The sequence below is a fragment of the Elgaria multicarinata genome, chromosome 16 (genome assembly GCF_023053635.1).
Source record: "Elgaria multicarinata webbii isolate HBS135686 ecotype San Diego chromosome 16, rElgMul1.1.pri, whole genome shotgun sequence".
NCBI classification, from domain to species: Eukaryota; Metazoa; Chordata; class Lepidosauria; order Squamata; family Anguidae; genus Elgaria; species Elgaria multicarinata.
The window spans coordinates 22,765,119-22,778,435 of NC_086186.1; the positions used below are offsets into that span (position 1 = coordinate 22,765,119).

Here is a 13,317-nt window from a genome sequence, read left to right on the forward strand (position 1 = left end):
CTGGTGGCCATTCGGCTCATTGGCCCGCCCCGCCCCCTTTTAATTTGCCCTCACATTGGCTCTTTGCTCCATGGGACAAACATCCAGGTATCAAGGGGAGGATACCTGAATGTTTCCCCCATGGAGCGAAGAACCAAAGAGCGAGGGTCCAATTTTAATCAGGAAAAGGGCACAGGACTAACCCCCCTTTCCCCTCAGCACCGCACTTTCAACCTCTCACAGGTTGACAGCTCACCAGCCCACCTCTGCCCCCATGCCTGAGCGGATGGTGACCAATTAGGGGTCGCCATTTGCCTGGTCATGCCTCCGCCACAACCCCGGTGTGGCGAGAGACAGCAGATGCACCATCCTCGCCGTACTCCAGACAAAAAAGTCAGGATAAGTCCCTGACTTTTTTTCTTCGGAGCTTCAGGGGGAAGCTCTGGGATGCCTGTGCGGTGGCTTCTGCATTGTGTAATTGACGCTGCGCCGCCACACAGCCACCCCGGGATTTTCGTCACGTATAGACAGCCTCCTGGTCTTTCAGTAGCAGGGGCTGGTGGAGTGGCCCTGTTTCCCCCCTCTCCTTTTCCTCCGCATCTCTTTGTTGAGAAGGAAACTCTGTTGTAACCTGTGCTGGACTCCTGAGATAAAAGGGTGTGAGTGGGCTGGGAGTCTCAAATAAGCAAGGACTGCTTCACGCACTAAAACATCCCTAAATAGAAAGCACTCTTTGCCCCAGGTTCACTAGTGCTAAAAGTGGACACACACTTTTTTCAATGTGCAAGGAGATGCGTATGTCTTTTTTTCAGTCAGCTCCCAGAAAAATGGACAGGCATCTTTAATAATAATAATAATAATAATAATAATAATAATAATAATAATTCTTACCCACCTTTGGCCAAGGCAGGGAACAACAATAAACGATAAAATACATAATAATCAATTAAAACATAATATACATTGTTAAAAAAAATCCTAAAAACATTTTAAAAACACCTTAAAATTCCACTGGATAGGCCTGCTGGAAGAGACCAGTTTTTATAGCTTTCTTGAATGCTAGTAGACTGTTAAGTTGATGAGTCTCCTCCGGCAGGCTGTTTCACAGTCTGGGAGCAGCAGAAGAGAAGGTCCTCTGGGTAATAGTTGTTAATCTAGTTTTTGCTAGCTGAAGTAGATTTTTCCCAGAAGACCTGAGTGTGCGGGGTGGATTGTACGGGAGAAGGCAATCCCGCAGGTAGCCTGGACCCAAACCATGTAGGGCTTTAAAAGTGATAACCAACCCTTTATCTTCCTTGCAATTACAGGGTGGCCTGGTTAATTTGGCTGCCTGACAACCGGCATCCCTTTAGTCAGAGTTCGGGGATGCATGCCACGCATTTTGGGCATTGGAGACATTTCCAGGGTCCCCCTGTGGCTATCTGCTGCTATGCAGGTGGCATCGGAATGGATGCTTCTGTCATCCGTTTGACGCAACCCAATGAACTGTCCTTGAAGTTGACCTATAGAAGGTTTGATTTACCTTAGATGGATTTGCTAAGTTTCTTTTAATGTGCAGCATGGAGGATATATATTTTCATATTTAAATCTTGCGAAGTGGGGCAGGCTCTTGGGCTGGAACCAGACTAAATTAGCTGAACTGGGTTCCCATCCATTGGGCTACTGCAGCATTCTCCAGCCTAGTGCCCTCCAGAAGTGTTGGACCAATACATTTGGAGTTCTGGTCCAACATATCTGGAGTGCACCAGATTGGAGATGGCTGGATTACTGCAACATGTTCTATGCAAGGCTACCCCCAGAGAGCTGCTTCGGAAATTTCAACTAGTGCAGAATGCTTCCACTAGAATTTTGTCTGGGGCAACATGGTGGGATCATGTGATCCCTTTATAGTATCAGTTTTACTGACTGCCAGTTCATTTCCAAATGCCAGTCAAGGTGATGGCTATTTGCACTGAAGATCTAAATAGTGTGGGGCCTAGCTACATGAAGGACTACCTCCTCATTTAAGATCTGTGGTTGCACCCTTCAGACATGTGCCAGGCACAGTTGGTGGTAACATGTGAGAAGGCTTTCTTGGTCCGGCATGTGGAACTCCTCATCCCAAGAGATTAAGCCACCTTCCTCTATGGGATGATCTACACCAACTGTGCATATTTATTTTTATTTTATTTTTATTATTGCATTTATATCCCGCTTTTTTTCTTCCAAGGAACCCAAGGCGGCATACATAATCCTCCTCCTCTCCATTTTATCCTCACAACCACCACCCTGTGAGGTAGGTTGGGCTGAGATCCTGTGAGTGGCCCAAAGTCACCCAGTGGGTTTCCCTGGCCGAGTGGGGACTAGAACCTGGATCTCCCAACTCCCAGTCCAACACCTTAGCCACTACACCACACTGGCTTCATTCCAGCGTTGTAGAATAATACACTTAGCTATTAGTGTGGCCTTATTAAACCATGTATTATGCCCCTCTGGCAAGTCCCATTTGCCTGGAATGTACCCACTAAGGCATGGGCATCTTTGACACTGGGTGCATGGTCGGCGTGCCCGACAGATGTTCGGGCACACCGCCCCCTGCATGTGGCCTGTTTCCCTGCCTTCCCCTTCAATCCTTCAGCTAGCTCCGCTTAGCATCCCAGGGGACTTTGCCGCAGAAGCGCTCCTGTCTGACACCAACCCGCCTCCCATCCCGCACCAATCACCACCGCCATCGTGGTTGGAACCTTTTTTGCCCCCCAGTGACCCTTCCTCCTTGCCTCCTCCAAAGTGCCCAAATGGCTGCCCCCTGCCCCCAGCTCCTGCCAGCCCCCTGTCCCCAGTCTGACCACAATCCCGTCCTCCACTCCAACCACAACTGCAGTTGGAGCCCCCTTTTAAACTTTTATCTTCTTTTTTGTGCATGTGCAAAAAACAGAGCTGGGAAAGATGAGATTTCCACTTTCCAGGACCATCTCGATCTTGCCTGGGACCTCAGAAGGCCACTGGGATTTAGGCAACTCTGCACCGGATTAGAATCATAGAATCAGAGAATGTCAGAGTTGAAAGGGGCCTACAAGGCCATTGAGTCCAACCCCCTGCTCAATGCAGGAATCCACCCTAAAGCATCCCTGACAGATGGTTGTCCAGCTGCCTCTTGAAGGCCTCTAGTGTGGGAGAGCCCACAACCTCCCTAGGTAACTGATTCCACTGTCACACTGCTCTAACAGTTAGGAAGTTTTTCCTGATGTCCAGCCGGAATCTGGCTTCCTTTAACTTGAGCCCGTTATTCCGTGTCCTGCACTCTGGGAGGATCGAGAAGAGATCCTGGCCCTCCTCTGTGTGACAAACTTTTAAGTATTTGAAGAGTGCTATCATGTCTCCCCTCAATCTTCTCTTCTCCAGGCTAAACATGCTCAGTTCTTTCAGTCTCTCTTCATAGGGCTTTGTTTCCAGACCCCTGATCATCCTGGTTGCCCTCCTCTGAACACGCTCCAGCTTGTCTGCATCCTTCTTGAATTACTTTTGGACTGTTCCACCTCCAATATGTATCATCCTTTGTAATGCCCAGATATTTATATTGTTCTTGTTTCCAATGTGCCCTGCACAATATTTCTGCATTAAATTTCTCTTTAAAGAAATATTGGACTGTGTTGTTTATTTAATTATTTATTACATTTCTATACCGCCCAATAGCCGGAGCTCTCTGGGCGGTTCACAATTTTTTTTGTATTTTTTTTAAAGTTGCTTAATTTTATTTACTCACTGCTAATTCCACCCACCCCACCCCCCATTTTTGTCTTTGCTGCTGCTTTTAGTTTCTTCTAATGTGTTTTAATGATTGGTTATCGGCTATATACTTTTTATATTTTATAAGCTGCCTTGAGCAACTGTTTTTGCGGGAGGGGAAAAGAGTTGTTGTTGTAGTAGTAGTAGTTACTTAAACCACTGGAGCTTAAGTCAAGACTAAATTAACAGTCTAGTAACTTAATTTTAACTTTGGTGTTTTAGATTTGTATTTTAAATCTGTATTAATTTCTGCAGTGCTGCTTGATTTTATCCTGGTTGTGTTTTTATATTGTATTTTATATTATGCTTTTATACTGGTTGCTTTATATTTGGAATGGTTTTTGTGGTTTTAATTTTTGTAAACTGCCCAGAGAGCTTCGGCTATTGGGCGGTATAAAAATGCAAGAATAAATAAATAAATAAATAATTCTCCCATTAATTTCAAAGGTTCCTGAATTCAGTTAGGTTAGTCTGGATCCAACATGATGTACAGTTTTTATTAGTAAATGCAAATAAACTAATTCGTCTCTTCTCTTTTCAACCCCCTCAGAATGGAACGCATACTAACAGCCTTGAACCGTTGGTATTGGGTGGAGACCAATTGGATGCCCATCAACTGTTCATGGGCAAACTTTGAAGATCGTGATGGACATGTCTATCCCAAAGCATATCAAGTACTTGCCACAATTCCATTTGCCTTTGGGATGTTGGTTATCAGGTTCTTTGTTGAAAGGTGAGACACTCTGATTCATATATCACCAATAGCTACTAGCCCTGATGGCTATGTGCTACCTCCACTATCTGAGGCAGTAAGCCTACATGCACCAGTTGATGGGGAACATGGGTGGGATGGTGCTGTTTCACTGTGTCCTGCTTTGTTGGTCCCTGGCCAACCAGGTGTTGGCCACTGTGCGAACAGAGTGCTGGACTAGATGGACCCTTGGTCTAATCCAAGAAAACAAACAGATGGAAAGATTGTTTTGCTTTGCCTGCACTTATAGCGACACTAGTAGTGTTACAAAGCTGAGCAGTTCCATCAGAGATCGTTCACATTTGGTTTTGAATAGTGCTGGACCGAATCTTCCTCCATATTTTTGGGAACTTTCTCTTTCCCAGTGAAAGAGGCATTGTTTTTTCTGTGTCTTTTGCAGGGAGGGGGGGAAATTCAGAGTTTTTTCTAGCTTCTACTTTAACTGTAGCTGGTTGCTGAGGGGCCTTCTTCATACTCTTTAGTGTTGTTTTTTTAAAAAAACACCCCTTCTTCCCCCAGCATCTGGAGGAGTCCAGCAGTTCTTTGTGAATGCCTATTGGAGACCATGTGGCCTCACCCTCTTCCTAAGCATTCAGGAAGAACTCCTGGGCTCCTGAAAATGCTGGTGGTGGGTTTTTTTAAAAAAAAAAAGGCAAGAAAGAAGGAAGACCCATCAACAATTGGCTAGATTTAAAAAGGCATGTAGAAACTCTGTCTCCCTCCCCAAAGAGAAAACTTTCTAAAATTCTCAGCTCTTCTAGCCTCTTTTGCCTGAACTTTTGTCCCCCCCCCCCGCTGCCATGAAATGCCGAAAATGGAATGGTTGAATTTTTTGGCACAGAACTAGTTTTGAATCCTATAAAGTGTCATACTGTGTTGTAGTCCAAGAGGGAATCTACACGTCGTTGTGAGGGCGCTTACATGCGCCCCCAGTGCACCCCCACAATGACTGTGTGGGCCGAGAAAGAAGAGATGGAGGAAGAGGCGGAGGAGGCGGCGGCTGGGGAACCGGCCGCGTCCTTGCTGTCGCCGCTGCCTCCCCGCCGGCCTCCTGCTGCCGGGGTAAGAGCCACCCAGGTCGGAGAGCTCGGCGGAAGCGGAAGCCGAGCTCTCCGACCCGGGTGGCTCTTACCCCGGCAGCAGGAGGCCGCCTCCGCCGCTGCCTCCCCACCGGCTTCCTGCTGCTCAATACTAACCACTGCTGAATAGAGGGGAACCAGTTCCTTGCACAACTTAGAACCTACGCTTCTATTAATGCATCCCAAAATAGCATTTATGTATTTATTTATTTATTACATTTATATACCGCCCCACAGCCGAAGCTCTCTGGGCGGTTCACAAAAGTTAAAACAGTAAACATGAAAAAGTATACAAAATTTAAAAACCATCCAAAACATAAAAACAACAGTATCCATACAACAGTATCCATTTAAAAAAACAACAGTTCTGGGGTCCATTAAAAAAACAAACTTAGCATTATTAAATGCTGTTAAATGCCTCGGAGAAGGGAAAAGTCTTGACCTGGCACCTGAAAGATAACAATGTTGGCACCAGGCAAGCCTCATCAGGGAGATCATTCCACAATCCGGGGGCGGGGGCACATCACACTGTGGGCTCATATTCAGCTTGTGATCTACAGCAATTCCAATATCCTTCTCACTTGCAGTATTGCTGAGCCATGTATCCCCCATCTTGTAACTGTGCATTTGGTTTCTTTTTAGGTGTAGGGGATATATCTGGATATATCCCTTATTCCAACAGAGTTTCAAAGTGCAACATGTTCTTCCCACCTACTATAGAAAAGTGGTTCCCATTATAGAAGAGAAGCTTCTATATTCAAGATGCCATTTTATTTGTCAATGTTATCATGGGGAGAAAAACCTACCCATTGCCTCAATAATGCGGGGCCCAATTTATGCCGAGTCTGTTGGAAAAGGAAAGGAACCTCTCGTGAAAGCACTTGAGTCATTACTGACTCCTAGAGGGACGCCTGCTTTCGCTGATATTTTCTTGGCAGACTTTGTAGTGGGGTGGTTTGCCATTGCCTTCCCCAGTCGCAGTTACCTTTCCCCCAGCTAGCTGGGTACTCATTTTATCAACCTCGGAAGGATGGAAGGCTGAGTCGACCTGAGCCAGCTGCCTGAGAACCAGCTTCCTCTGGGATCGAACTCAGGCTGTGGGGAGAGTTTCGGCTGCAGTAACTGCCGCTTACCACTCTGCGCCACACGAGGCTCTAGCTGAGTCTGTTAGGATGTATTTAAAGTCTGAAGTCTTCTCTTTTGCGCATTTTCAGGTGTATTGCTGTTCCTCTAGCAGATGCCATGGGCATAAAGAGCATGAGGCGTATCAAGCCCCAGCCCAATCCCACGCTGGAAGCTTTTTTCAAAGAGTGCACAAAAAAGCCATCACATGTGAGTACTGGTTATTTTATTGATTGATTGATTGATTGATTACATTTTTATACCACCCAATAGCCGAAGCTCTCTGGGTGGTTCACAAAAATTAAAACCACGAAAAGCATAATAAAACAACCAACGATCTAAAAACACAAATACAAAATACAATATAAGAAGCACAACCAGGGTAAAACCACACAGCAGAAATTGATATAGATTAAAATACGGAATTAAAACAGCAGAGTTTAAATTTGTTAAATTAGGTGTTAAAATACTGAGGGAATAAAAAGGTCTTCAGGTGGTGACGGAAACAGTGTAGGCACCAGGCGAACCTCCTTAGGAAGCTCATTCCACAGCCAGGGTGCCACAGCAGAGAAGGCCCTCCTCCTAGTAGCCACCTGCCTCAATTCCTTTGGCAGGGGCTCACACAGAAGGACCCCTGTGGATGATCTTAAGGTTCGGGCAGGTACATATGGGAGGAGGTGTTTAGTACTTGTTACATTACATTTTTATACTGCCCAATAGCTGAGGCTCTCCGGGCAGTGCACAATTAAAACCATAGAAATACAAGAAGTATACAATACATTTAAAATGTGAACAGCTAAGAGTGCAATATAAAATCAGATAAATTACAGCCCAAGGAAAGCCTATGTGAAGAGGTATGTTTTTAGGAGGCGTTTAAAAGCTTATTATTATTATTATTATTATTATTTGCATTTTTATACCACCCAATAGCCGAAGCTCCCTGAGTGGTTCACAAAAACTAAAACCATTCGAAGTATAAAACAAACAGTATAAAAACATGATATAAAACACACATTAAAAACTGATTAAAAACATACCATACACGATTAAAACATCTTTAAAACATCCTTAAAACATCCTAAAAACATTCTATTACATTTTCCGCCTCCCGAACTGCACGGGGGAGGGTTTTCTGGAGGGTGGGTGCCACTACAGAGAAGGCCCGTCACTAAAGTTCTTCGTGGCGGCACTCCGTTCGTTTTGGAATGGCCAGCAGGATCTCCTCTGACGATCGTAACTGGGTGTATATAAGGGAAGGCAGTCTGCTAGCTATGCTGGTCCCAAGTTGTTTAGGGATTTATAGGATAATAACATAATCTTGTATATGGCCCTTTCGCTAACAGAGAAATAGAGAGAGAGACAGACAGAGAGACAGAAAGAACTTGGGGAGATTCCCGTTTCCAAAGTTATATTCTGTGGCCAGATCTACACCATGCAGGATATAGCACTATGAAAGTGGTATGACAGCGGTATATGGCATGTGTCAATGGGCCCCAACAGTTGTCAGTGCACTTCAATACCGCTTCAATACCGCTATAAAGCAGTAGTGTGGCTCCGCTTTCATACCACTTTCATAGTGCTGTATCCTGCTTGGTGCAGATCTGGCCTGTGTCTCTTTCTTCGTCTTTCCCTCTGAAAATGTTATATATACACCACTTGTTGGCCCAATATTGATATTTCCCAGTGGCTCACATTAAAATCGCAATCTGGTCTTATTATATTTTCATCCATGTTTCAGTCCACTCCCAATATTCGGTTAATAACTAAAATCCAATTCAATGTACCATTATTATTATTATTATTATTATTATTATTTATTTATTTATATAGCGCCATCAATGTACATGGTGCTGTACAGAGTATCCCTTTCTGAAAAGAAAGGTAGAAATGCTTGCATACAAGGCTTTTATAGTGCCATTACTATGCCTCATTCATAGAATTTTACAGGAGGGTCCAGACGTCGCCTTGTAACTCTTCCCTGCTTGGTCACCATTTCTTCCATCTTTTTTTCTTACTGCGGAAAAATCTGCTAAGGAAGAAAAGACTGAATAGTGGCACAGTGACTTCTGATGGTTCACACTACGAGGCCTCCATCTGGAAGCACCCACTGCTTTCAGAAACCTAAGATGAAGGGTGCTGGCCCTTTCTTCTTCTTCTTCTTCTTCTTCTTCTTCTTCTTCTTCTTCTTCTTCTTCTTCTTCTTCTTCTTCTTCTTCTTCTTCTTCTTCTTCTTCATTTATTGCGTTTTTATACTGCCCAACAGCTGACGCTCCCTAAGCAGTTCATAAAAATCTGGCATACTGCCTGTCAGGATCAGGCCCAGTCTACCTGGTGTGTATCCCAAATTGGACTCAAAGACTAAAGAAGACGGAGTCGATGAGCCAAGACAGGAAGCAGAGGAGGAAATTCTCCAAGACTCTCTAGGAGTCAAGGAGGAATCTTACCAGCAGCTTATAGAACAGGAGGTTCATGCTCAGAGATCATCTTCCCTCTCTTCCCCGTCTCTGGGAACTCCATCCTTGTCAGAGAGGAAGGGACCGTCAGAATTGACAGATCCCAGAGTCTGTCGCATGGTCAAGCGAGACGAGTTGAGCAGAGATGGGAGATGATCTGCTAGGCTAGCTACTCCCCAGAGGTTGTAATCTGAAGACACTGCCTGAAGGAGGGTAAAAGTCTGTCTTGATAGATAACTGCCTTGCTTCGTTAGGCTAATTAAGCTTAGAGGATACATCCTAGCATTCACACTCCCTTCAGATGTGAAGAGATATCTATTTACTGAATAAAGCTTTGCAGATTGTACAACAGACCTCTTTATTGTCGCACATCTGAGCCAGAAGGCATGGAATCATGGCACTGCCCTGCACTCCACACCTTGGATAACTCCTTTATTGTAGGGCGACTGGCTCTGACTGAAACCCGGAGTGGATTCATTGCACCACTGACAATGGGAGTCACCAGCAGCCTGGCTCCCACAATGTGAAAGTCTTCTGGTTTGCCTCGCAGCTTCAGAGCAAAGGGAATGAATAACTGGCTGTGATCTACGTCTTTCTGCCCTCCCATCTTCTCTCTCACTTGCATAACCTAAACCCTTGGGGAAGGGTTGCTTATGTGTCTAGATACAAATCTCAATGCAAGGACTCTAACAATTTATTTGTTGTTTGTTGTTTATTCGTTCAGTCACTTCCGACTCTTCGTGACTTCATGGACCAGCCCACGCCAGAGCTTTCTGTCGGCTGTCGCCACCCCTAGCTCCCCCAAGGTCAAGTCTGTCACCTCCAGAATATCATCCATCCATCTTGCCCTTGGTCGGCCCCTCTTCCTTTTGCCTTCCACTTTCCCTAGCATCAGCCTCTTCTCCAGGGTATCCTGTCTTCTCATTATGTGGCCAAAGTACTTCAGTTTTGCCTTTAATACCATTCCCTCAAGTGAGCAGTCTGGCTTTATTTCCTGGAGTATGGACTGGTTTGATCTTCTTGCAGTCCAAGGCACTCTGACAATTTTCCTCCAACACCACAGTTCAAAAGTATCGATCTTCCTTCGCTCAGCTTTCCTTATGGTCCAGCTCTCGCAGCAAAGGTTACTACGGGGAATACCATTGCTTTAACTATGCGGACCTTTGTTGTCAGTGTGGTGTCTCTGCTCTTAACTATTTTATCAAGATTTGTCATTGCTCTCCTCCCAAGAAGTAAACGTCTTCTGATTTCCTGGCTGCAGTCAGTGTCTGCAGTAATCTTTGCGCCCAGAAATACAAAGTCTGTCACTGCCTCCACGTTTTCTCCCTCTATTTGCCAGTTATCAATCAAGCTGGTTGCCATAATCTTGGTTTTTTTGAGGTTTAACTGCAACCCGGCTTTTGCACTTTCTTAAATTAGGTTAAAAGGAGTGCATGGCTGAAGGAAGCTGAGCCTTGCCCACTTCCCTCTTTACTGCCTCCAATCTTGGTTGTTTCAGAGGCTTTCCCTCCAGCCTGTAAGGACAGGTTGCTTGTGGCAAAAAGTGCTCAAAGCAAAAGGATGCAGGCTGGTAAGACAGATGGGTGAGAGGTTCAGCTCCCCCCCACGATCTTACCAGGACTTTTTTTTAACAGAAAGACGACAGCTGAAATAGGAACAACAAAACATATATTTTTTATTTTATTTTATTTTATTTATTACATTTTTATACCACCCAATAGCCGAAGCTCTCTGGGCGGTTCACAAAAATTAAAACCATAATAAAACAACCAACAGGTGAAAAACACAAATACAAAATACAGTATAGAAAGCACAACCAGGATAAAACCACGCAGCAAAATTGATATAAGATTAAAATACAGGGTTAGAACAGTAAAATTTAAATTTAAGTTAAAATTAAGTGTTAAAATACTGAGTGAATAAAAAGGTCTTCAGCTGGTGACGAAAGGAGTACAGTGTAGGCGCCAGGTGGACCTCTCTGGGGAGCTCATTCCATTATTATTATTATTATTATTTATTTATATAGCACCATCAATGTATATGCTGCTGTACAGAGTAAAACAGTAAATAGCAAGACCCTGCCGCATAGGCTTACAATCTAATAAAATCATAATAAAACAATAAGGAGGGGAAGAGAATGCAAACAGGCACAGGGTAGGGTAAACAGGCACAGGGTAGGGTAAAACTAACAGTATAAAGTCAGAACAAAATCAAGTTTTAAAAGCTTTAGGAAAAAGAAAAGACCTCCTCTAGTTCCAAATCTGATTCTGATTGATTACCTGAAACACCTTCTCCCAAAACAGGGGCAGTAGGGTTAGACATGACATCCAGTCTGCACTCTAAAGGTGCCGGACCTATCTGGGGGATTGGATTCAGCACCTTGGATAGCTCCTTCAGGGCTCTAACTGGTTCGGACTGAAACACAGAGCAGATGTACAGCCCCACTGTCATCGGAGCCACCAGCCTCCAGTGCAGAGTGATTTAGAGAACCAGGGTGGTGTAGTGGCTTGAGCATTAGGGTAGGGGTGCTGTGAGTGTCCGGCCAGAACTGGCCCTCGTGGACCCAGTCAGACATGCTTGGCATGAGTGCAGACCCGCACCCAAGCGGCTGCCATTAACGCAGTGGGGGAAAGTGCAGGATTTCTGAAGGCTCTGGAAATGGTGCATTACCCCGCCCCTGCTGCATTAATGGTGGCCGCCATTAGCATGGAAGGGAGGAATTTGCCATTTCTGGAGCATCCAGAAACTGCATGTGTGTGCCCCCCCCGCACTAATGGGGGCCTTCCTGGAGGCTTTGGAAATGGCACCTTTCCCCTGTCACACAAATGGTGGCCACCATTAATGCAGCAGGGGGTAATAATGTGCAATTTGACCCAGATTCAATTCACCACTTAGCCATAAATCCCACTGGGCAATCTTAGGTCAGTGATTCTTTCTGAGCTTCAACTGCCTCACAGGCTTGTTGCGAGGATAGAATTGGGAAGGAACCATCCTGAGTCCCTTGGAGAAAAGGCAGGATATAAATCAGGGTTGCAGAACCTCAGATCCTGCCCTCTGGGATTCTCCAGAAGGCCCCATTCCCCTTCCTGTGGGCTCACCTGTTTCCTCCATCCATAATTGTTTCGTGGTTTCCCAGTTTTTCTCACATGCTTCTCTTGGGGCTTAGTTACTAAGCCACTAAGAGATCTAAGCTAGAATTTGCATGTATGTTGTGTGTATTTTGGCCCAACCCCTGTTTGCCTTTGACTCCGCCCACCACGAGCTCCTCCCAACTTGAATTCAGCCTTTGGGCTGTAAGAGTTTGCCCAGCCTTGATATGAATTTAATAGTAATAATCATTAACAATTAAAAACAGCTCTCTTTATTATTATTTCCCAAATCTCTAGACTGCTTTGCCAAAATAAAACTGTTCCTTTAGAAGGCAGGCGGCAAAAGGCTGCCCCTGCATTGGAGTTGGGGAGACTGAGGACAAAACTGGCTGGCAGGATTGTAAGCAGAGCAGTGAGTGTGTGAGTGTGTGTGTGTGTGTGTGTGTGTGTGTGCCAACCCTGTAAACAAGCGTGACCTCTGGCTCTCAGCCCTACTAATATAATTTTGTATGTACCAATTAATCAACTGAAGCTTCAGTTGTTCAATGGACAGATGGATCTACCAGTTAAAGCAATTAAAGTAGGGTGATTTGTTTCCTATCCAGCCGTCACATGGGGCATGATCACAGAGGATTAGGGGGGGAAAGGAAGGACAGCGAAGAAAGAAACTCATCTAGCCAAATTTTGTGGGGTCAATTTCACTTAATGAGGACTGATGACGTGGACCAGGTTTTGTGGAATCATTCCCCATCACATTTCCAGACATATTTCTGTGGGTGAGGAGCCTGCTGTTTCATAAGAACAAAGAGTCTATTCGCACCTGAAAGGCATCAGGTGAAGTAGACGGCAGACCACAAAAGCTTATGGCCATAATAAATGTGTTAGCCATTGAGGCACCAAAATACTCTGTTGTTTTTGCAGCATCGGACTAACAAGGCTACCCCTCTTGCAAATGTGGAATATAGAATCACAGAATAGTAGAGTTGGAAGGGGCCTATAAGGCCATCGATTCCAACCCCTGCTCAATGCAGGAATCTATCCTAAAGCATCCCTGACAGATGGCTGTCCAAGGCCTCTAG

General features: G+C 44.9%; 1 protein-coding gene across 2 annotated transcripts in view; it reads left to right on the plus strand.

Annotated features, from left to right (window-relative positions):
- Positions 1 to 4,295: 4,295 nt before the first annotated feature.
- CERS3 (ceramide synthase 3) overlaps positions 4,296 to 13,317 on the plus strand; it is a 42,064-nt gene continuing 33,042 nt past the window's right edge. The window contains exons 1-2 of one of the 2 annotated variants that reach the window (XM_063142179.1): positions 4,296 to 4,477; positions 6,789 to 6,906. In XM_063142179.1, coding sequence (XP_062998249.1) covers positions 4,296 to 4,477; positions 6,789 to 6,906 — 300 coding nt within the window. The remainder of the gene's footprint in view (positions 4,478 to 6,788; positions 6,907 to 13,317) is intronic. The other variant, XM_063142180.1, reaches the window with a different exon arrangement.